The following is a 23,212-nucleotide window of genomic DNA, read 5'->3' on the forward strand; positions in this document are numbered from 1 at the left end:
AGCTCAAATGCCTATCTGGCAACAGCCGTCTGATCCTCTCAGAGCGCGTGGGACCCACTTTCAGAATGTCGAGCTGTAGATTCTCGCCACGTCATAATAATGGAGGGATCAGATTATGCCGCTTTCAAATGTTGTGTGGGACCCATCTCGACGTGGGTCTTACATGCCATCCACGCACCAAATCCGCAAACCCCCGCGTTTGACGCACAAATCAGAGTATTGCCACTTCAGTAATTTTCCCCACTTCAAAGGGTATTTTCGTCATAGTAGTCCACAGAAGGGTATACTGGTCATTTCTTTAATAACAATTTCTTTTTTGTTATTTAACTGAATTTAATAAAGAGTGTGTTTTTGTGTTTTTCTTTATGTGAAGAAATGATCAATATGAACTATTATATTTTTTTTTTTGATAAATATATGAACTATTATATTGATCAATTATTTTCTCCAATCTTATATTGGAAACATGTTTGAGCATTTTGTGCTAGTAACCTCAATAAATTGTTTAAAGATAATAACAATATGCTAATTAAGTTATAAAAAAAAGGTGTGAGATTAGATTAGAATTTAATACACATGGTGCAATAGTTGTTGTTTGATTAATCATCTAACTCATGTCGTTATAATTAATAAGTTTGAATCTCTTTGTCAACGATTGTTAGGTCGAACTTGTTGTATATGGTTAGTCTAGTGTGGTTTGCGTCTCTCATATGGTTTGTAATTTAAAATACGAGAGTGTATGTCTACTCAATGCACCTATATGATGACTGTGAGTTCCTTCATAATAGAAATATATATATATATATATATATATATATATATATATATATATATATAAATTAAATGTTACTATCCAATAAAATTAATAGTTATTGATTATTATAACCCACACGATTATATATTTGTAGATAGTGACTATAAAAATATAAAGACAATTTTATCCTTAAAATACTACAATAAAGATATTGTTATTTTTTAATTATTATTAAGAAATTACATTAAGTACTAGATCTTAACAATTTTTATAATATAGATATATGTAATACAAGGAACCAGACATGTTACTAATTAACTAATTATTATACATAATAGAGATTTAATACGGTCTAGCCTGATTCATGTAATAAGGGGTCGCTTCTATGCTACACACAGTAACATTAAGTTATCGGGTAGTTTTACACATTTGATTACACACAATCATACATACGCATATAGATGTGCGTAATATCTATATTGATCTACACCCGTGTATAATAGGATATACACGCGGTGAAGTTTACCTAATGTAGTTTATAACAAACCATATTAACAAGGCATTATGTTCTACATGTTTAGCTAAGTATATATACGGTGTATATATAAATTATGTTTAGAATTAATAAAGTCGGATCCAACTATTGAAAGATCAATATTAGAAAATAGCGTTACTGATACAAGAAATAATCTTTTGAGAGACAACACTAATTATTTTCGCATGATTATGCAAAAAATGATATCAATGTGGTTGTATAACTAAGGAGGTTGCAATAATGTTGTATAGTGATAATTTTTGATATTATCACAAATATATATATATATATATATATATATATATATATATATATATATATATATATATATATATATATATATATATATAAAGCTCGGCAGCTCCTTTTAGCAGCTATGAAGTCACTTTTATTATAGCTTGGATTTCTTTGTTAAATTGCAGACTAAGTTTCAACTAATAATGACTTTACCAACTTAATTTTTATTTTAATGATTTTAAAATCAAGAAGCGTGTTTAGTTACTATTTCTTGTCTCTTGATATGCACTCATTATTTTTTAGGGATTAAAACAAAAAAAAAAAAAAAAAAGATATTTGTTTTATTTTATATATTAGAGGGTTTGTTAAAATAAACAACCAATATGTTATTCCCTCTTCATATATACTCGGTATTCCATATTGCTTAATTATGATTTTTAATATATTTTTTTATATATATATTTATATTCGTTGTGAATATAATTAATATCAAGTGTATGTAACAAATATTTTAAACATTTTAACACACATTTCTCATGTGTAATTCGAGATTAAACATCAATTAAGATAGACGATTGGATGTCGTTTATTTATATGTAATTAGCTCTCAAGCGTTAACTTACTGGTTCCCTAATTCTCATCCTGCACATTTGCACAAGTGTTAAGATTCTTAATAAATATGTTTATTTACTAATTAATGCAGGGATAGTGCTGAAGAATTAATAAGCTCAAAATTGAAAAATATGTAACTAATGCAGTGTAAGAATAGTAAAATGACAGAAAATATGGACCACAATTTTATTTTTAAATAATAAATGTTATGGGACGAAGGGAGTAACAAATATTTTGTTTTACGCATATAGATTTTTTCTTAAAATAAAAATATGAAGGTCCTTATGTTTGAAGGGTTTGTGTGTTAATTAATTGTTATAAAGTTCTCCCAAAAACGAAACAAATATATTAATTACACCATTAATTATTATTTGGTGTGAGTGTGACTTATTATTGGCCAAGTAATTCAATGCACAACTACTATAATTGAAATGTCTCCTTTATTGCTTCATGCAATTAATTACGATGAAAAATACATTTAAGAATAATTGTTCCACATGTGTGATTATACCTTTGTTTCCGATGGAGGAGTTAGTATAGGGTTAGAGGGGGCCATTCCCCCCTCCCCTCCCCAATAATTTTCGAATCCCGATTTTTTATTTAATTCTTTAACAAGATTGTGTACAATTAGTATTATCAGTCCTCCTCATAAAAGTTTAAATGTATTCAGTTCCCAGTTTCCGCAAACTTAAAATTGTAGCACCAATAGTATTTTTTTGTAATTGATTCATCCGGATTTTGTTGCTATTGGTCGAAAACTCACACGCAAATGTACGTAAATATTTACTTCAAAATTTATCTTATGACATATCAATGTAAAGATGTACTACAAAAATATTAAATGAATTCATTGTCTAGAAGATGAAGCTAGGATGGTATTTTATTGCATTCATTTTACATTACTCTAAATTATATTCCATTGCAATGGCTATAATTTCAAGGTTCAAAATCATGATTTTTTTAATTAATACAAAATGTGATGAACATATATTAAAGAATTACTTTTTATACTTCTAATTTTGAATCAGTGTTCTGCGATGCTGAAATTGCCTTTTGAGTAATTAAGAAATTCCGACCCTAAAATGGTTGACGAAGCACGATTTTGGCGTATGTTACTCACCCGTCGATCTCTGGGACTGTTGATCAACATTCAATTTATCCGAGTCGTTGATTATCGACGATCAACTAATGTTGACTATAGAAAAATAAAAATTGTATTGAATCCCCCAACCGAAAGTTCGAACTTGATAAGTTGGTCAACTCTGGCAGTTGACCAACAGGCAAATCACACGGACAATTGATCTTCAACAATCAATATATATATATATATATATATATATATATATATATATATATATATATATATATATATATATATATATATATATATATATATATATATATATATATATACTCATATTGTTCCAAATTAATTATTTCCTTGAAAAAAATACAATAACTCGACATTTAATACAACTCGAATGAATTAGTATAATCGGATTCGTATGAGAGTTATGACCAAAATATCTTATTTTAGTTCACTTTACTATCGTATAATTTACGGTACAGTCTAATTGACCATTGTTTAAGTTCGAATCTCCTAAATACAAGATACAATAAATTTTTAAATTAATTTGTTTGAATTTCAATACAAACACGTGACATTTCATTTGTTTTGACTCTAATATAAAGTTGAATTAGGGTTGTTCACGCAACCGGTAAACTGACTGAATCGAACCGAATCAAATCGAAAATTCGGTATACAGGCCAAATACCAAATAGAAAAGACAGGTGATTACAGCAATTGGACAAAGAATCTTCAAGATTATGCAATGCTAATACAAATATTAAATACATAATAAAAACAATTAATGACGTCAAAAATCAAATCCGCGATATTAATTATTTTTACATAAAAGGCCATAACCAAAAAAAAAAATATAAAGCGAAAGGGCAAACAAAGAATATCACCTTAAATTTGAATATTTAATTTTTTTTGGGTAAATTACCACCACCCTTGAGGTATGGTCAAATTACAAAAAAATCCATCATGTTTGGATAATTATAATCACTCGCTCAACTGTAAATCTTCTTACACGTTCACCCTTGCGGTGTCAAATTTAGTGGAATTTTCTAGACTATGAAATATTCTCAATTTTGTACCCGTTTTATCCCAGCCGAACACATTTTGAAACAAGATGATCATAAGATGTGTTTTTTAGCATGTATACATCAGATTGTGGTGCATCAAAACTGCATTTAATTTTGCACAAAACGAGTACAAACTAGAGAAAATTTCACGTAATGACGTACGTAATCTAAGATTATTTTGAATTTGACACCATAAGAGTGGACGTGTAAGAACAATTCATAGTTGAGGGAGGTAGTTGTAATTATTCAAACATGAAGGGTTTTTTTCGTAATTTGACCAACCTCAGGGGGTTGGTTGTAATTTACCCAAAAAATTTTATTGCAAGAAGAAACAGATAACAGTATTGTTTCTTTTTTTGTTGCAGCCAATGTTTATCCACTCACCGTATACACACGCACACATACGCGTAAACACTTTCTATACTTGTATATCGTATACACACGGCGCATACGTATACAAAATACACAGTGGCGCGTGGGGCCCACGTGCAATCAGGGGGGGTGGGGGGTGAAGAAGACTTAAACATCAAGAGAGTGAAAGGTGTGAGAGTGTGTGTAAAAGACAGCTTGCAATGAAGAAAGAAATTCACCTACCTACCATATTTCTCCTAATTACCTTTTTGCCCCTCTCTTTTTCTTTTTCTTCATAATCACTCACACAATCTCTCTCTCTCTCGTTTCAACCCTTTCTCTCTCTTCTCTCTCTCTCTCTCCTCACTCTCTCTCTCTCCTCACAGTAGGAGTAACAGAGAAGAAAAGACTTGCACACACACACACATATATAGACACATAGATACATACAGTCTTTATGAGTGAAGAGTGACAGTGTAGAAATGGAGGAATGATTGTAGCATAGGTCCTTTTTTTTTTCTTTTCCATTTTATTTTTTTCTTCTGCCAAATTCATACCAATTTTTCAAGAACAGGTTTGCCTCTGCATTTTCTTTGCTTTTCCTTTATATATATATATATATATATATATATATATATATATATATATATATATATATATATATATATATATATATAATTTTCTCCCGCTTTGAAACTTCAAATTGCTAGTTTAATGGGTTTTTTTTCTTCAAGTTTCAGTCTTTATGGGAAATTGTAACTATTTCTCAATTTCAGACAAAAAAAATGTAATCCTTTTTTTTTTTTTTTTTTTTTTTTCAAGTCAGTCTTTATGGGAAATTTTAACTATTTCTCAATTTCAGACAAAAAAAATGTAATCTTTTTTTTTTTTTTCAAGTTTCAGTCTTTATGGGTAATTGTAACTATTTCTCAATTTCAGACCAAAAAAAAAATGTAATCTTTTTTTCTTTTTTTCAAGTTTCAGTCTTTATGGGTAAAATTTTAACTATTTCTCAATTTCAGACCAAAGAAAAAATGCAATCTGTTTTTTTTTTTTATCAAGTTTCAGTCTTTATGGGTAATTTTAACTATTTCACAATTTCAGACAAAAAAAAAATGTAATTTTCTTTTTGTTTTTTCCTTCACATTTTCAGTTTTCTGTGAGTTAACTAACTATTGTCTCGGAAATATTTCTACTTCTTGTGCAATTAATTGTTTGTAATAATTCTTGAAAATTTACCATTTTGCCCCCATGTTTTTTTTTTTTTTTTTTTGCAGGCAAAATCTTGTAGGAGACTGAATTCTAAGCTTTTCTGCATTTTTTTGTGTTGCCTACAAAACAACTAAAGAATCTTCAAGGTTTGATCCTTTAATCCCTTCTTTTACTTTTTTGTTTGTCAATACCCCTTTTTTCTTCCAAATTAATTAACTTTTGTTTTTTTCGGAAAAACAATTATTTCATATTATCTGTTGCTTCAGAAAGTTATAATAATGATACATTTATTACCAAAAAAATTTGAAATTTAGTACTATAAGTGCATTTTTCTTAAAATTCATGCATTTTTATTAGTGTACCCAAAAACCCGAAAACCAGAAACTTCTTACCCGAAACCCGAAAAACCTTAAACGGCGAATAATACGAAAATCGGATGGAATATTATTTATATTAAAAGTTCCACAAGATTTGCAGAATCTGAGTGAAACTCTTTTAGACTTTTTATGTTAAAATGGTAACAAAAATCCAAAAATTGCTTTAAACTAAAAATAACCCCTTCTGCTAACATGCACCTCATGAGTCACGAGTGGGTTTCCTTCCTGTTATCATGCGTACGTTAGCATTCAGTAAAGTGCCACATTTTTTTAATTTTAAATAATTTCAGGGAAAATGGAACCAAATTTCATGGATGAAATTGACTGTGGCAACTTCTTTGATCAAATTGATGACTTGATTGAGTTCCCACCTGACAATGAAGATGTCGGTGGCATTTTCGTAAATTCCGATAGTTCCAAGGACTTTCCGAGCATGTGGAACGACGACGCTTTGCCGGAATCCGACCATCTTTTCTCCGCCAATGCCGCCTCCGACCTGTCGGCTGAGCTCTCTGTTCCGGTGAGCCCCACCGTTCTTTTTAATTATTTTTGCTTTGCAATAATAATTTCCCATACGAAATTCCGAAAAACGACAACTATTTTTTGAAATTTCGCAGTATTATTATTTTGAGCACATGTAAGTGGGACCTTAACTACATAAAATAATTTACATGATTGCTAAAAGAAAAAGAAATTGAATGCCTTAAAAATTTCAAAAAAATAGTTTGGCAAATTGTCTTAATCTTTGGTAAGTTAGGTGTCACATCTCAATTCACCATTAAAATTTTATTTTAGTTTTCATCTAAACCTTTTTCCAACTGTATTAGACATGATTTGTATTAGACATGATTTGACTGCTACATTGTTTATCGTCTCCCGTTTCCCGAAATATAAACAAACACGAGAATGTTCTAGTCGTTTTGAAGAGAGTCACTCGTAGTCTTTTTTCATTTTTATAAATCTAATGCATCCCCTGTTTTTTTTGTTTTAGTACGAGGATATAGTCCAACTCGAATGGCTCTCAACTTTCGTGGAGGACTCGTTCTCGGGGGGAGGAATGACCATCGCAAAAGAGAACTTGCGCGAACACAAGAACGAGCCGACTTCCCACACTACCTACCAATTCCAAACCTCGAGCCCGGTCTCCGTTTTGGAGAGCACCAGCAGCAGCAGCTCCACCACCTCCGTCGGACAAACCACCGCCCATCTCCCCCCCACCCACCGGGGCCCGCAACGCGCACGCAGCAAACGCCCCCGCCCCTCAACTTTCAACCCGAGACCGACCACAATACCATCCTTCGTTGACACCACCCCACAATTCTCTTCGGAAACCGAGATTTTTGTCGAGGAGGCGCCACCCCTCGCTACCAACAAGATCCCGAAGAGAAAGAAAATGAAGAAAACCCCTCCGTCCAATCGAGAAGACGACGACAACGAAGGCGGGGCCCACGGGGACCCGCCGGTGCGGAAATGCAAGCACTGCGAGATCACGAAGACCCCGCAGTGGAGGGCCGGGCCCACGGGCCCCAAGACGCTGTGCAACGCGTGCGGGGTCCGCTACAAGTCGGGGCGGCTGTTCCCAGAGTACCGCCCCGCCGCGAGCCCCACATTCGTCCCCGCCCTCCACTCCAACTCCCACAAGAAGGTCGTCGAGATGAGGACCAAGGTGGGGCCCGCAAAGCCCGAGTTCGACGCAAGCTTCTAGAAAACAAAAATATCCCCTTGTTGGCTATATTTTTTTTTCGTCTCGTCTTTTCGTCGCTGCTTTCTTGAAATTTTTTCTTCTTTTCTTTTATGTTCGATTTATTTTGTTCGTTGGTTCTTTGTATAGTAGTGTAACGCGAGACGGGATAGGATCTATAGACTACGACGATAATTTTAGCTATAAGTAGAGAGAGGAGGAATGAAGAATTGAGAAGGCAAAATCTAGGGAGGGAGTTATATATAGAGAGAGAGATATAAAGGAAGATTAGTAGTAGTAGGTGGGGTGAGCTTTGATTCTTGAGTTATAGTCTTTAGATCCTTTAAAGAGTTATGTTTTTTTTTTATTAGTGTTTTCTTAGCTTTGGTCATCCCTTGATGGGTAATTCTTTTTGCAGTTGATTTGTTTGTAGGGATTTTCTAAATGGTAATGAGTTTTATGTTTATTTTGTTTGCCTCTTTTCTTTACTTCATTTTTTTTCTCTTACCATTGTTTTTTTCTTGGAAATGCACTTCACCCCCTACAAATTTCCAATTTTCGTACTTTTCCCCCTAAAAGATCAAAAACTTGATAGTCCCCATTTAAAATATCATTTTGGTTGCATTTTGACCCAGAGATCATTTTTTTGTGGGCGTTGCGCAACAAAAATAAAATTTAAAGGGGCAATGTGCAAAAAGATAGTGTTTTTAAGAGTAGCATGCAACAAAAATAACGTATAAATGGGCAATGTGCACGTAAATACTCAAATGCCGATGAATAATCCATCGAAATTTTGCTATCGGGGCAATTTGCAACAATAATAACATTCTGGATGGGGACATTCATTTTTTAAAATTTTGAGGGGGTAAAGTGCGAAATTAAAAAAATTTAGGGGCTGATGTGCAATTTTCCCTTTTTTCCTTTTAGTTTGCTTTATTAACCTTAAAAGTATCGGTGCTTCTACATTGTTGGAGATGTTTATGCAATGTTTTCAGAACCGGACCGACTATAGAACCGAACGACCATTTGGGTCATGGGTTTATAGGGTCGAACCAGTTCAACAGGGTTTTTGACTTTTTTTAATATGCCATTATTTTATTAATTTCAATTTTAAAAAATATTATTTTATTTATATTTTTAATCTCTCACTTATTGTTTTCACTTTTATCTACTTCACATCACTTGTTACTATATTTTATTGCTTTACTCTATATTTTTCCATTTTTTATTCTTCAAATCCGGCAATCGGCCACTTCTATTCGATCACCAATGATCATATCCGACAATCCTTCGACTACTCATGACTAGATCGGGTCACCCACTACTAAGTCTGTGAAGGTTCACTCAAATCTAGCCACAAATAACCAACTCAGCGGTGGAGACGTTTTGGTTAAAAACCGGATTCCTTGACTGACTCGTCAGTTCTCGAGTTTTACCCGATCGAACCGAATTTTGGTCACTTAACCCCGATTTTTTATTTTGCGGTTTTAGATGTCAGACCGGACCACTTTATTGCCGGGTTACAGTCGAACCAGTCTGACCGGCCGGTATGGTCCAGTTCTAACAACATTATGGTGTGCATATAGAACTTAGAAGCCATAGTGTAAGATTTGTTGGGAAAATTTGTTTTGAGTTTAGTCATTGTGTAGATATGGAAAAACCATTTAACTGCTTCAAATCAATTTTGGTGAATGAAAATTAATATCCTTTTTTTAATTATTAAAATTAAAATCAATTTTTGAACTTACAATATCGTAAATTAATAATAATTTTATTTAGACCATGTTTGGACTGTGATGGTCATAATAAAAGAAGACTAATTGATTGTTTTATGGGCTTTCAAGTCAGGCCCAAACAAATTTTATTTAAGATCGAGCTTGGCTGTTTTGGCAAGTTCGAGGTAAACAATTCGAGTATTTTTTAAGTCAAGCTCATTTTGATTTTCTTTTTCCTAATTTTTTACTCTTAAAAAATATTTATACTATAATAAAAAAATAAAAAAAAGAACTGTAATTAATTTTTATATGTACCTTTTATGTTCTTATTATAGTATATTACATTATTATATATTATTTAAATTAAAATTGATATATAAAAAATTTAAAAATTAAAATTAAAATTAAAAGAAGGCTTGCAAGCCGGCTCGTGAGCTCACGAACAATTGCGAAAGAGCAAGTTCGAGCTCGAAAAACTCGAGTTCGAGTTCGTGCTATTGTCAAGTCGGCTCAGCTCATATACACCTCTACCCCACGATTACCTCCTCCTCACCGACGGCCGGCCCGGGACACCACCATCTGGACATCAAACACCTTCACCGCCGCCGATGCACCACCTTCTGGACACCAAACACCTCTACCATCGAAATTGGAACAACCATTCTCTCATAACCTGACAAGTTCCTCCTCTGCGGCCCGATAAATGTTTGGTGTGGCAGAGCTTCTTCCTTATGTCCAATACACTCTGATTTTTCAACCATCAATTTTAGTAATTGTTAAGTGACAGTTTGTAATCGATTGTAGTCGACTAATAAATAAACTATATGAATCTCGCCATTTAAATTAATGTTCCAAAAGTTATTGTACATATCTTTATTCATATATATATATATATATATATATATATTAAATAAGAAGGGTAGAATTGTTGTAACATGACCATCAATAGCCAAGCTGTTACATGAGTTGGATGAGATGGGATATTAATTGTAATTGTAATTAAGACAAATAAATTGCATATGTTTGGACAATGTGTAGCCCCATCAACATTAAAAGTGTTTGGTTGTTGGGTGGGGGGTTTCAATTGTGATGGGTTTAATATGTTTTTTATGTCCAATTTGTTCCTTTCTAGATTCCCCAAAATGCTTGTGAGATTCTTATTTCCCTTCTATTTATTTATTTTTTAAATTTTTGGCCGAAAAAATTATTTTATTGCATGAAAAGAATATGAACCTAGTAAAAATCTTCTTGGCAAAACAAGAAAAAAGAGTGCCCCTTACATAGCTTTGTGCAATAAAATTACTGAGAGAAAACTCTTATCGAACTACGCAAAATGCTACAAATCGTGAAAATTAATCGGTACCTAACGACGAAACCCTCCAATTCCCACCGTCGCTTATTGACGAAAGAACATGTGCCCAGAGAATCTCGTTATAAAAGCATGAACAACCCATAGAAGTAAAATTAGAGTGACAAAAGAAAATCTTGCCGATGTTGATGGCTATGTGCAAAATCCGCCGGACTATTTTGCCCCCGAAAAACATGATGAAGACTAAACGTGTTTCGCATTAAGGCTTTAAAATCTCTCTTGGTGACGCCGTTGCTTGCCCTGCATCGCCCCGCACCACAATCTTAGAATCACTCTCGATGTCTAAAGGGTGACACAACCGCAGCCCATCCCGTCATTTATAATGCACATATAGCTCCGTCATATTATTCGTACCGTGGCCACAAACGTTGGAGAAAGCAGCAACAAAGTTTACGGCCGATCATGAATCACACCACCGCCCGTTTAAACAACATTATTGTTGGCCGATCCATCCACATTGAGTTTATAAAAAATAATAATTAAAAAAAAAATTACGAATTCCAAAATCCAAAATCCAAAGGAAATACAGTAAAACCTCGATAAATTAATAACTTCGATTAAATAATAGTTTCTCTCAGTCCGATTCGGTGAAAACATGTTAAATTATTAACTCGATAATTTAATAATTCGCTAAATTAATAAAATTTTCCTAGTCTCGACTATATTAATTTATAGAAATTCAACTGTTCCACCGACGGTAATTAAAATCATCCGGAATATAAAAAAAAAAAATGTATGTATATGGACAAATGTGTGTGTATATTTGACTTATTATTATTTTTGATAAGTATGTTTGACTTATTATATTCTACTATGTTTATTTGTCAAAATATCAAATTCCCTCTGACACCTTCGCTCTCTGCACTGCAATACGAACCTTCAACTTCAGGTGTCTTTTTCACACGCAATCTCCCTCTCTCTCTCTCTCTCTCTCTCTCTCTCTCTCTTCTTTCTCTCTCATCTCTAGTGTGTGTTGTGTGTGTTTTTCTCAGTCACAAATAATCAAGTTATTTCATTTTTGCTTTTAATGTTCTCCAAAAAGCCTACACGACCAACCAATTCTTTACATTTTTGCTTTTTCTTCAAGTATAAGATTTTCAATTTGGGATTTTTTTTTTTGGCATTTGAATTTTTTAGGTTTTCGAGATATGATCAATGTTATGCATTCAGTGGTGAATCAATTGGAAAAATCATTGAATCCTCAGCTATGGCACGCCTGCGCCGGCGGTATGGCTCAAACGCCGCCGTTGAATTCCGGCGTTTATTACTTCCCCCAAGGCCACGCCGAACACGCCGCCGGAAACCTCGATTCCGGTGAATTTTCAAAAATTCCGCCACTTGTGCTCTGTAGAGTGCTGTCCGTTAAGTATTTAGCTGATGCCGAGTCCGATGAGGTGTTTGCGAAGATCAAGTTGGTTCCATTGGGAGCGAACGATGAATTTGATAGTAATTTCGATAAGAGCGGCGTAAATGAGGTGTCGATATCGAAATCGAATTCGTTCGCCAAAACCTTGACGCAGTCGGATGCGAATAACGGGGGAGGGTTTTCGGTCCCGAGGTATTGCGCGGAGACAATATTTCCGAGGCTGGATTACTCGGCCGAGCCTCCGGTTCAGACCGTTTTGGCTAAGGATGTTCATGGCGAGGTTTGGAAATTCAGGCACATCTATCGGGGCACGCCGAGGCGACACCTGTTGACCACCGGTTGGAGCAATTTCGTGAGTCGAAAACGGCTCGTCGCGGGTGATTCTGTCGTGTTCTTGAGGGCGGAAAACGGGGAACTTTGCATCGGAGTGCGGAGGGCGAAAACGGGGTTGGGCGTTGGAGCTGAGGTGGCGGCTTACGGATGGAATAGTGGTGGTCGTGATTTTTTAGGGGTGGGGGAGAGGGGCGAATCGGTAATTGAAGCGGTGGATCTTGCCTCGTGCGGTCGGCCGTTTGAGGTTGTTTATTATCCGCGTGCTAGCACGCCGAAGTTTGTGGTGAGGGCCTCTGTCGTGAGGGATGCAATGAGGGTTCGGTGGTGTGGTGGGATGAGGTTTAAGATGGCTTTCGAGACGGAAGATTCGTCTCGGATAAGTTGGTTTATGGGAACGATTTCGTCGGTTCGGGTCGATGATCCGATTCGCTGGCCTAATTCTCCTTGGCGGCTTCTTCAGGTAAATTAAAAAATTGCATTTCTTTTGTTTCTTAGTCGTCCTATGAACATGTAATAATCTGAAAAAATAAAATCACCGAATATGTAATTGTTGTTCGATTGATAATTAAAGCCGACGTAATGATTTTTCGTCGAACTCTGTTTGCAGGTGGCGTGGGATGAACCCGATTTACTACAAAACGTGAAGCGAGTGAGCCCATGGTTAGTGGAATTAGTGTCGAATATTCCAGCCATTCATCTCTCTCCATTATCCGTGCCGAGAAAGAGGCCGCGGCTTCCGGAACTTTCTGGATATCCGGTTTCGATGCCGACATTTTTTAGCAACAACCCCCTCAGCCCGTTGTGTTGTTTCTCCGACAACAACATTTCTTATTCAGGCATACAGGGAGCCAGGCATGCTCGAATCTTATTACCTTCCTCAAATTTCCACTATAATAAACCTCAACCGTTCGATTTCAAGCCACTCGTCGATTATACTAGCCCATCTCAGAAAACGGAGAATTTCGAGGAATCAAACGAGGCGAAAAAATCGCCCCTCTTTCTTTTATTCGGACAACCAATTCTCACGGAAGAACAAATCATTGCTTCCAATTTGTCGGATGAAAATCGAGAGAATGTGGGGGATGTCTCGAACGGGTCGGTATCGGGGGTTATTCAGAACTTCCCTCTGGAAGCTTCTTCGGACGGAGAATTTTCAAGGTTTGAAGAGCAGAAACTCGAGCTTGGGGTCGAAACAACGCACTGTAAGGTTTTTACGGAGCCTGAGGATGTTGGTCGGACCCTTGACCTATCGATTCTTACCTCGTACGAAGAACTGTACGGGAAATCGGAGTCCGTGTTTTGTATGGAAAGATCAGAAACATCGAACAATGTAGTTTGTAGTGATTCTTCCGGCACCACTAAACACACCGGAGACGAATGTAGAGTTGATTAAATACGAGACAAATAATTTTTTTTTCTCATTCGAAAGTTCTTATTCATGCATTCTCTCTCTCACCCACAACGATACATATAAAGGGTTTGCTTTATGCTACAATAGGTGGATTTTCATCTGAGTTATATCCTACCGTACGCGTCGATAGATTTATATATTTTACACACATCCATATGTATATGTGCGATTGAAAAAGATTACCACATTTTACAAAGTATAGCAGCTACAAGACATATTACTAGCATATCTTTTAATCCTAGCGAGCTTATTGAAAAGCATAAGTTATGGATGGTGACGTAAGTTGGTTTTAAGTACTTATTTTAAGAAGTTGGGGGTGTTCGTAATTTTGCTGGAAAATTAACTTAAATTCAAAAGGACAGATACAGTGATACTTTATAAATTATAGCTTAGAATTGCTTATTTTAAGAGAAGTAAAAGTAAAAACTCATTTTGCAAACACCTAAAAATAAATTATGAGAAAAAAAAAAAAAAACTCATAATCTGTTTGTAAAAGCTTTTACAAACACCACCTAAGTGTACATGTTAATGCTCATAATTACACACAATTCAAACTCTTTGATAAGCTCGTTACTCAAACACTTTAAAATATTGGGGTAAGTTACAACTGTCCCCCTGAGGTGAAGTATATTTACGAAAAAAAAAACCCTCTTTTTTTCATAATTATGTCTACCCCTTGAAATTTATAAAATTTCTTACATTAACACCCTTTGTAGGGAGGAAGTAAGAAATTTATAAACTTCAGGGGTATGTATGTAATTTATAATAAATGAGGACTTCTTTTGTAAATTGACTTTCCCTCAAGAAGGTAGTTGTAAAAATAAGAAGTAAGATTTCATCCAGCTTATCAGACGTCCGAGTTTATAAGATGTCGGTGTTTTTTGTAATTTGACCTCACCATAGGGGGTTGGCCGTAATTTACCCTATATATACATTTACCTAAAATAATTTGATTTAATATGAGAGTAGAGAGTTAAAGGAGCTTCATCATGAAATTGAACCGCACGTCGGCCGAAGCTTTCGGTTTCGGCCAATTAGCACCTTCCGGAACCTTCACGCTCTTGAATCCCCGACTAACGTACAGCTGTACAGCTCCGGTGTTGTTAAGGTCACAATGCAAAGCAATGGCTCTACATCCCCAGCTTTTAGCCTTCGCCTCGGCTTTTGCCACTACCCTCTTTGCGATTCCCTTTCCTCGCAACTCCTCTCGCACCGCAACATTTGATATGTACGCTATTCCTTTCCTGTCCAAAAGTTATGCAACATTGTCCGTTTTTTTGAGATTTATGCTTGGTAATATAAGTAGGGGTGAAAGACGGATCGAAATCGATCTCTTTGGAAAAATTTCGATTTTTTTTTTTATGGAATATAAATTCACTTCCGATTCCAAGAAACTATTTGGAATCTAGAAATCCGTTCCAATTCCAAAATCTTCGAAAATTTCGGAAAGTTTCGCTTTTTATTTTCTTTTTTGGAAATTGCATACATTTTCCGTAAATAAGACTACCGGCTCTTAATAAAATCAATAGCGTGTATTTCATCGACGACTCATTGTCAATCTAAAGAAAGAAAGAAAATCAAGCCATCAACAATCCACATTCATCCCGGATAATGATAGAACCGGAAAATAGAAACATAACTTAATAGGTAAAAGAACGAAAATATAAATTATTTTTCTACTAACTAAAATAATAATATATATAATACAAATATAGTACCAAAATAAATTATAAAATCACAATTTTTCTGAAATTAAAATCGGATCGGAAATCGAAAAAACCATTTTTTTTGCATATATTTCCAATTTCAATCTAAAAAGATTGGAAATTGGAATAAAAAGAAGTGCTCCGAAATTGGAAATTACGTTCCGACTTTCACCCCTAAATATAAGCCATGATTTTTGAATATTGGATGAGAAAAATATGTTCGAAAACGCTAAAGAAAACATACCTTCGCTTTCGAAGAGGTCCTTTTCGTGGAAGAAACTTGGCTACCGTGTCCAAAGTCAAAACACCAGCTACATATCCTTTATTCACAAATAAATTCCCGATCCCGACATCATCGCTCCCCGAAAAAAACGAGCCTCCACTCCTCCCAATTACAGCAACAAGGCAAGTTCTTTTGCATCCCTTTGGTGCGGAAAATCCAAAGAGCATTCCAATAACCCTATCGAATCTCAACAATAAATCGAGAGGAAAAGAATATCCCGGAAAGAAGGAACTACAGTGCGTTTCGGCTACTTCCCAGCAGTCTTGTATCCTCGCTTCTCGAACGACAATGCCGGGACAAGTTACCGGTAATAATTCGACCACTTGACTACTGGCTCTACAAAGTCCTATAATACAATTAAACCATCTTTACTTATAATATGCGAATAAAATCTCCGATTTTCTTTTTAGAAATTGCTTTGATCCGATATATATATATACACTAAGGCCTTGTTTGGTTGGTTGTTATTTATATTTAACAACCATAAGTATTTAGCATCCATTAATATGTCACGCGGAGTTACCCATTCATAAAATGTGACCTAACCAAACATCAAATAAGGACGGATTTTTTAATTAATCATAATCTATGTAGCACAGACACGGAAACAGCGATACGGGGAAATGACATTGTCCGAAAATGGGGATACGGAAACTTGGGGAAACGTTTAAATATGAAAAGTATAGGGGTGTATATATAAATATAATATATAAACATAAATAAGTTTTTATTTATATATATCTTTTTATATATTTTTATACAAACATGTTGAAAATAAATTTTACTATCAACTATTAATTTGAAACTGATCATTAAATCATGTAAATAATTTGAGAAACAACAAAAATATTTGAAAATTTGCTATTTAGACATGTTTCTATTTTTTAAAAAATTGCAAAGTGGCCCATAAAGTGTCCGTCAAGTGTCTTCGAGTTTCCGAACGAATGTTTCCGAAACGCGGAAAATTTGAGAAGTTGAAGTTTCCGTGCTACACATATCTTAATCGAAAACCGAAACAGAAACCGAAAACCGAAAACCTGAATCAAACTAAAGACAACTGAAACATTTGCATCAAATTGAGTAACAAAACACTGAAGGTATTTAGGCGAACCTGATACGGGAGAGTGTGAAGAAGAGAGGGGTAAGATGGGAATTTCACAGCAAGGAATCTTCGCAGTTGAAGAAAATGGCTGGTGATTGATTCTGGGAGAGAGGCTGAGATTGAATCTGCTGCTATTCAGTACTGTCTGCATTTTCTCAGCCTCCCTCTCTCTCTCTCTCTCTCTCTCTCTCTCTCTCTCTCTCTCTCGCTATTTCTCTCTCTACTTTATCTCTCCTCCACTTTCTCTGTATCTCTCCAGGTGGAGGCGTAGAAACAAGGGGATAAAGTGAGCACACTGGTTTTAAGTTTTGAATTTTCCAAATAATGTTTTGGGTAAATTACACCTACACCCCTGAGGTATGCTAAAATAACTTTAAGGTCCCTATAATATCGGTAATTACAATCACCCCTGAAACATTGTTACAAACCCTAACAAAATAATGCATCGGATAAGATGTTCCGTTAGGCTTCTAACGGACTATTAGTTTCAGGCAGTGGTGGAGACAACATAGAGTTAGGGGGTGACATGGATCTCCTAACATTTCTTAAATCCTTAATATTTTATATAAAATTTATAAATTTTCGTCTATGGTAGCATTAACGGCCATACAGGAAATAAATATAGTGCATATCGGTCCCAATGATATGAAATATTGGCTCGGGTAATTGTTTGGGGGTGCGGCTGTAATTAACAATACTACATGAACCTTGAAGTTATTTTAACATATCTAAAGGGTATAGGTGTGACTTACCCTAATGTTTTTTTATATTTGGTATTTTACATATTAGTGAAAAAAATTAAAGTAAGAAAAATATAAATAATTTGAGATGTAAAAGTGTGTTCATTCGGCAAAATCGTGCCGAACCGAACCATTCGGTTCAGTACGGTTTTTTACCGAATTAATTCGGGTTTTTTCGGTTCGGTACTTGTAAAATCGACAAATTTATATTTAAATTTAAAAAAAAGGTTAAAAAAAATTAATTAATTAATTAATTCTTGGAATTGACATTGAAATTTCAATAAAAAAACAAAAATTGATTATCAATAGAGGCCAATTTGTAAATAATGGAAAAAATTATCAATCTATAAGTATTTTATAGAGTAAAAAGCACTTTGCCCATCAACTTAAGGCCATTTTTCACTCTCCCCCCCCCCCCAAAACAAAAAAAAAAAAAAACTTGCACGTTTTTTTCCTGAACTCTGTTAATTCGCTCTGGGGTGCCCCCAAACTATTTTTTAGGGAAATTTTGGCCGGAATACTGAACATGCGCGTTTTTTGAATATTTTAAACTTAATGAGGCCAATTTTATTTTTATTTTTTTTATTATTTTCAGGGTGACAAAATAAAAATAAAATTGTTACTTTTTCTATATGCAATCTAATTTTATCAGAATTTGCAGAATTCAGAAATTATATTTCCAATTTCCACCAATATATATATATATATATATATATATATATATATATATATATATATATATATATATATATATATATATATATGAGAGAGATCTTATTATAAGTATTTAGCTATTGGTCAAAAGAAAACTTTATTTCAATTGAAGTAAATTCCACATTTTTAGTATTGTGGATAACATAATCTTGACTCAATACTTTATCATTTAGATTTTGTTTTACTAATGTGGATAACATAATCTTGACTCAATCCTTTATCATTAAGATTTTTTTTGACCCATATGATAATCATTGTGATCCCATATAAGAATTTTTCAATTGGATAATATATTTTCATTCACTTACACATTTACTATGTCTATAAAAAGGGTACAATAAGGCCAAATCAAAACATCTCACATTGTCACAAATTAAATTCACATATATATCACTATTATTAGCAACAAGAACAACACCATGATGGTCAAATATCTCTTATTGTTGTTCGTCATATTTTCGTCGAACACTTACGAAACAATAGCCTGCGGTTTATTTAACTACAAATACACCGTTTATGTTGTCAACAATCTGCCGTCGAATTCCGCACCGTTACTGCTGCACTGCGCGTCTGGAAACGACGATCTTGGGGATCACGTGCTCAGCACGAACCAAGACTTTCACTTTGATTTCTGCGAGAACCCTTTTAGTACTTTGTTCTTCTGTCGTTTCCGATGGAATGGTAAGAACACGGCTTTCGATGTTTTCGACGCGTCCTGGAAGAAGAATCGTTGTACTTATGACGTTTGCTATTATTCGGTTCAAAGTGACGGTTTCTACTTCTCGGACACGAACCCGCCCACCAACCTAGTAAAACTATCTAGTTGGTGATGAATATATATATATATATATATATATATATATATATATATATATATATATATATATATATATATATATATATATATTCGATCTTGTGGTGAATTGTTGCTAGAGTTGTTATATTTAAAAGAATATGAATAAATAAACACATATTATTTGCTAATGCAATTTTCAGGTCTCTCTCTTGAGTGATTCTACTTTTTTTTTTTTTCCCAAATTCCATATCGACGTGTTTTTTCGGATTAATTAATACATATATTTTTGGATGAATAGTTTTTTACCCGATTCGTACATAGAACATCGATAAATTAATAACCTCAATTAAATAATAGTTTTTCTTGGTCCCGAATCGGTGAAAACTTGTTAAATTATTAACTCGATAATTTAATAATTCGCTAAATTAATAGAATTTCCCTAATCCCGTATTAATTTTAAAAGGTTTAACGGTAGTTAAGAAAACATAGTTTAATTTAATATTTCGAAGCTTCGAGTATGCAAATAATTTAATTTCGAAAACATTATTAGCCTTCATTGTACATCATTTTTTTTTTGCTTCTTTCCGTTTTAAAGGGGGAAAAAAAAAAAAAAGGAAACTGCACTCAACGAATCGGAAGTTGTCACTATCGACAAACGAAACTAAAACGAAAAAAAATTGTATTCGAGATAGAAATTTACCAATGCATTATTAACTTCTGAAAGACATAAAAGATATACTCCTCAAACATCATCGTAAAATACCAACAAAAAAAATTAAAGAAAATCACACTAAAGCCAAAAAACCGAGCAACCGAGACGAAGATCAAGATTCGCAATGATGAATTTTACCAAAAAAATTCCCATCGAGTGCTCGTGTTTTTAGCCAATGATTGCACACGCTTCATTTAGTTATCGGCAAAAGGCGAGACGATGCTCCCCGCGAAGATGCTCCCCGCGAACATGCATCCCTCCCTTAACATAACTGCACCGCCATCAACAACAACGCCTCTCGACTTCCGCTCTTTCAAATTGTAAAAATGCAAACTTTCCGATTTACTAACCAACACATCTTCCCCTTTGTGAATATAACACAACGGTGTTAATTCACCACGAAAATCGTACTTGGTCCAAGATTCCGCCACCCCGTACTCCTTCATGATCCAAACATCAGTCCCCGAATTCATTTTATATTCAACTAGACAAAGACAACCGTTGAAAACCACAAGCTTATATCTTAATACAAATCCATCCTCGTCGATGCCAATTGGAAGAATAATTTCATCGAACACCTCACGGGCGAAATCGAAAGCAGCTATTCGATAGTCTAATTCAATAGGTTTCTTAGCCAACCAATGGATTGCCCCATTCAAGAAAGCACCATGACCGATTTCGAAATGATTGGGAATGTAAGCCGGATTCTCGACACTTTTCCAGAAACCCCCTCTGACGGAATACACATCCAGAAACACACCGGGAAGAACTAGATCACGAACGTAGTACCGGAAAATCTTGTAATCCTCGACGGAGCTATCGTACCCGAAACCGAATTTGAAGTGAATCAATGCCTGCCTCGGGGACGCCGGTAGTACACTTGCGAACTGAAGGGTAACGGGATTTAGCAGAAAGATTCCGCCTTCGTCATTTCGCAACAAAACCAATCCGTCACAAGAACCCACAACTCTCAGACATTTATTTGGCAGTTCGATCTTTCTTGAAACGGCGGCGGCGGCGCCTTCGATCTTGTCGATTGAGTGGACTGTGAGATGTTCACTGGAGATGAAAATGAAGCTTTCTTGGTGGGGTTTTCGAGCAAGGTGGAGTTCGACGAAGTGTTTAGTGGAGAGAACAGTGCGCCATTTTTTCGATAAGCTCCTGTATCTGACGACGGATTTTGCCGGGAGCCGGGAGAAAATGTCGAGCAGGATTTCATCCGGAACAAATGGGTTCGCCATTTGTGTTCGAAATCGAGAATCAATTTTGAGAATTCGGAGAGGACGAAGAGCGCAATTGAATGTGATTTAGGGCGGAAAATGGAACAGAAAATATTCAATTTGGGGGAAATTTTTTGAATTTATAATTGAGCTAATTGCATGGAGCCCCCTTTGAAATTTATAATTTGCACACAAGTCCTTTTATTTAGTTACCGCCAGCTATTCAAATAAAGCTAGTTGGCTGCAATGAAATGACTGCATTACCCTTATGAATATACTGCCAAAACCATTTTCCCACCAAAATTTACTTTTTAATAACTTTTAATGTATTTTTAGGAACTTTTAAATTTGTAAATCAAAAAAATCCAAACAAAATAAAACATTGTATTAAATATAAATAAATCTTAAGAATACCATATCACTATTTTATTTCACAAATATTTTTCATTTTTTTAACTAAATTTTTGAAGGATTTAAAATAAATTTATATCAAATATTTTGGTATTTGGTATCGGACGATATAGGGGGCATTAATACCGTATGCCGTACTAATTATCGCAATTCAAAAAAACAGTTACCAAATACCGAACCAACTTTCAGTTTGGTACTTAGCATATACCCAATTTTCATACCGATTGAGTGAACACATCTATGTAAAGGGAGCAAATTTGGAACGGATCCCCCATTTATATAAGAAAAACGGATTCCATTCATTGACTTCCTTATATGTAGGCGCATTAACTTTTTTCCATTATTTTTTCTTTTCTTTTTCTTTGTTTTCTAAATAACAATTTTTCTTATTCTTGTAACACATAATTAGTGATATTTAAGTTTTAATTAATTACTAAACCCCACACATGTTAATAGGAGAGGCATCAGATGTTCTTCACCAGGCGTATGTTACTAGAAACCCATTCGGAACATGTTTATTTTGGGTGTTGTTTTTAATAAACCCGAATAAAATATCATATACGAGAATAATAAATTATAATAAAGAATTCATACACTCAAAATAATGATAATAAAGAATAAACATACAATTTAAATGAATGTTAAATTCTTGAATTCAGATTTTAATAATATTTTTTTTCTAATGTAAAGATTCAACACTATGGCTTTTGCGTATTAAACTATTGGCCAAACAGTTCACTAGATAAATTAAAAAAGGAAAAAAAAAACAATTAACAAAAATAATTTACCGTCAGAAGACAATCTATATAATATATAAAAGTTGAATTGCATGCCTAATTGATTGACATTTGTCAATTTCATTATGTGACATGTTCCCAATTTCATCCTATGTGTCAATTTGATTGGTGGAAATAAATATCAAAAAACATGTCATCAATTTCTATTATTTACATTCCACGTCATTTACATAATTAGGTAGTATTACCATTAATCCATCTCTCATTAATTATAAAAATGATCATCAAATCTTACCAATAAGGAAGTCATATGTCCATTTCTCATAATAGACTTTATTGACTTTTATTTACTATATTATTTTCCGGATTTTTTGTTCCATTTTATTCCTCTCTTTTTTTTTCACCGGATTTTTAATTATTTTCCAATAATTTCAAATTAAAAAATGTGTCCATATATATTTCTTTTAATGTTATTGATAGCATTACCATATTCAATTTGTAGTTTCTTTTTTCATCGTGCAAACAGGACTATATAAATAAACTATACAATACCATCAATCATCACATTATTCTATTTTATTCAAAATAAATGTATGACTGAGTGCTTCTTTTCTTTTTCTTACCTATATCGTTTCATTGTTCTATTGCTTGAATTTTTTTTTAATGATTATCGTAATTTGTTTTACT

General features: G+C 34.2%; 4 protein-coding genes across 5 annotated transcripts; 2 read left to right on the top strand and 2 right to left on the bottom strand.

The window, feature by feature from the left end:
* Nucleotides 1-4,804: 4,804 nt before the first annotated feature.
* On the top strand, nucleotides 4,805-8,376 carry LOC105955700 (GATA transcription factor 8). Of its 2 annotated transcripts, XM_088819992.1 has the most exons (4): nucleotides 4,805-5,214; nucleotides 5,918-5,998; nucleotides 6,520-6,749; nucleotides 7,221-8,376. In XM_088819992.1, the coding sequence occupies exons 3-4, from the start codon at nucleotides 6,525-6,527 to the stop codon at nucleotides 7,932-7,934; spliced, it is 939 nt and encodes a 312-aa protein (XP_088676118.1). In that variant the 5' UTR covers nucleotides 4,805-5,214; nucleotides 5,918-5,998; nucleotides 6,520-6,524; the 3' UTR covers nucleotides 7,935-8,376. The 2 variants fall into 2 exon arrangements, with proteins under 2 accessions (XP_088676118.1, XP_088676119.1); XM_088819993.1 differs by lacking the exon at nucleotides 5,918-5,998 and having other exon boundaries at nucleotides 4,900-5,214.
* Nucleotides 8,377-11,789: 3,413 nt separating this feature from the next.
* On the top strand, nucleotides 11,790-14,114 carry LOC105955699 (auxin response factor 18-like). The gene is made up of 3 exons (XM_088819991.1): nucleotides 11,790-11,883; nucleotides 12,132-13,153; nucleotides 13,301-14,114. Exons 1-3 carry the CDS (start codon nucleotides 11,808-11,810, stop codon nucleotides 14,084-14,086), a joined length of 1,884 nt encoding a protein of 627 aa, XP_088676117.1. The 5' UTR covers nucleotides 11,790-11,807; the 3' UTR covers nucleotides 14,087-14,114.
* Nucleotides 14,115-14,916: 802 nt separating this feature from the next.
* LOC105955698 (GCN5-related N-acetyltransferase 4, chloroplastic) lies at nucleotides 14,917-17,497 on the bottom strand. Its single transcript, XM_012979482.2, has 3 exons — nucleotides 17,205-17,497; nucleotides 16,055-16,439; nucleotides 14,917-15,348 (listed from the first exon to the last, which is right to left on the bottom strand). Exons 1-3 carry the CDS (start codon nucleotides 17,344-17,346, stop codon nucleotides 15,078-15,080), a joined length of 798 nt encoding a protein of 265 aa, XP_012834936.2. The 5' UTR covers nucleotides 17,347-17,497; the 3' UTR covers nucleotides 14,917-15,077.
* A 2,633-nt stretch (nucleotides 17,498-20,130) lies between these two features.
* Nucleotides 20,131-21,528, bottom strand: LOC105955377 (F-box/kelch-repeat protein At3g06240). Its single transcript, XM_012979094.2, has one exon. It carries the CDS (start codon nucleotides 21,396-21,398, stop codon nucleotides 20,352-20,354), a length of 1,047 nt encoding a protein of 348 aa, XP_012834548.2. The 5' UTR covers nucleotides 21,399-21,528; the 3' UTR covers nucleotides 20,131-20,351.
* Nucleotides 21,529-23,212: the final 1,684 nt, after the last annotated feature.

The sequence above is a fragment of the Erythranthe guttata genome, chromosome 6, assembly GCF_056151865.1.
Source record: "Erythranthe guttata isolate IM_541 chromosome 6, IM_541, whole genome shotgun sequence".
Lineage (NCBI taxonomy): Eukaryota > Viridiplantae > Streptophyta > Magnoliopsida > Lamiales > Phrymaceae > Erythranthe > Erythranthe guttata.

Excerpts from the sequence above, each read along its gene's own strand:
- LOC105955700 (XM_088819992.1), top strand. The coding sequence starts at position 6,525 with ATGGAACCAAATTTCATGGATGAAATTGACTGTGGCAACTTCTTTGAT. Across the intron at positions 6,750-7,220 it reads CGGCTGAGCTCTCTGTTCCG|TACGAGGATATAGTCCAACT; the intron begins GTGAGCCCCACC and ends TTTTTGTTTTAG.
- LOC105955699 (XM_088819991.1), top strand. The coding sequence starts at position 11,808 with ATGTTTATTTGTCAAAATATCAAATTCCCTCTGACACCTTCGCTCTCT. Across the intron at positions 11,884-12,131 it reads ATACGAACCTTCAACTTCAG|GTTTTCGAGATATGATCAAT; the intron begins GTGTCTTTTTCA and ends TGAATTTTTTAG. Across the intron at positions 13,154-13,300 it reads CTCCTTGGCGGCTTCTTCAG|GTGGCGTGGGATGAACCCGA; the intron begins GTAAATTAAAAA and ends CTCTGTTTGCAG.
- LOC105955698 (XM_012979482.2), bottom strand. The coding sequence starts at position 17,346 with ATGCAGACAGTACTGAATAGCAGCAGATTCAATCTCAGCCTCTCTCCC. Across the intron at positions 16,440-17,204 it reads TTCACACTCTCCCGTATCAG|GACTTTGTAGAGCCAGTAGT; the intron begins GTTCGCCTAAAT and ends ATTGTATTATAG. Across the intron at positions 15,349-16,054 it reads GGACCTCTTCGAAAGCGAAG|GAAAGGAATAGCGTACATAT; the intron begins GTATGTTTTCTT and ends ACTTTTGGACAG.
- LOC105955377 (XM_012979094.2), bottom strand. The coding sequence starts at position 21,398 with ATGGCGAACCCATTTGTTCCGGATGAAATCCTGCTCGACATTTTCTCC.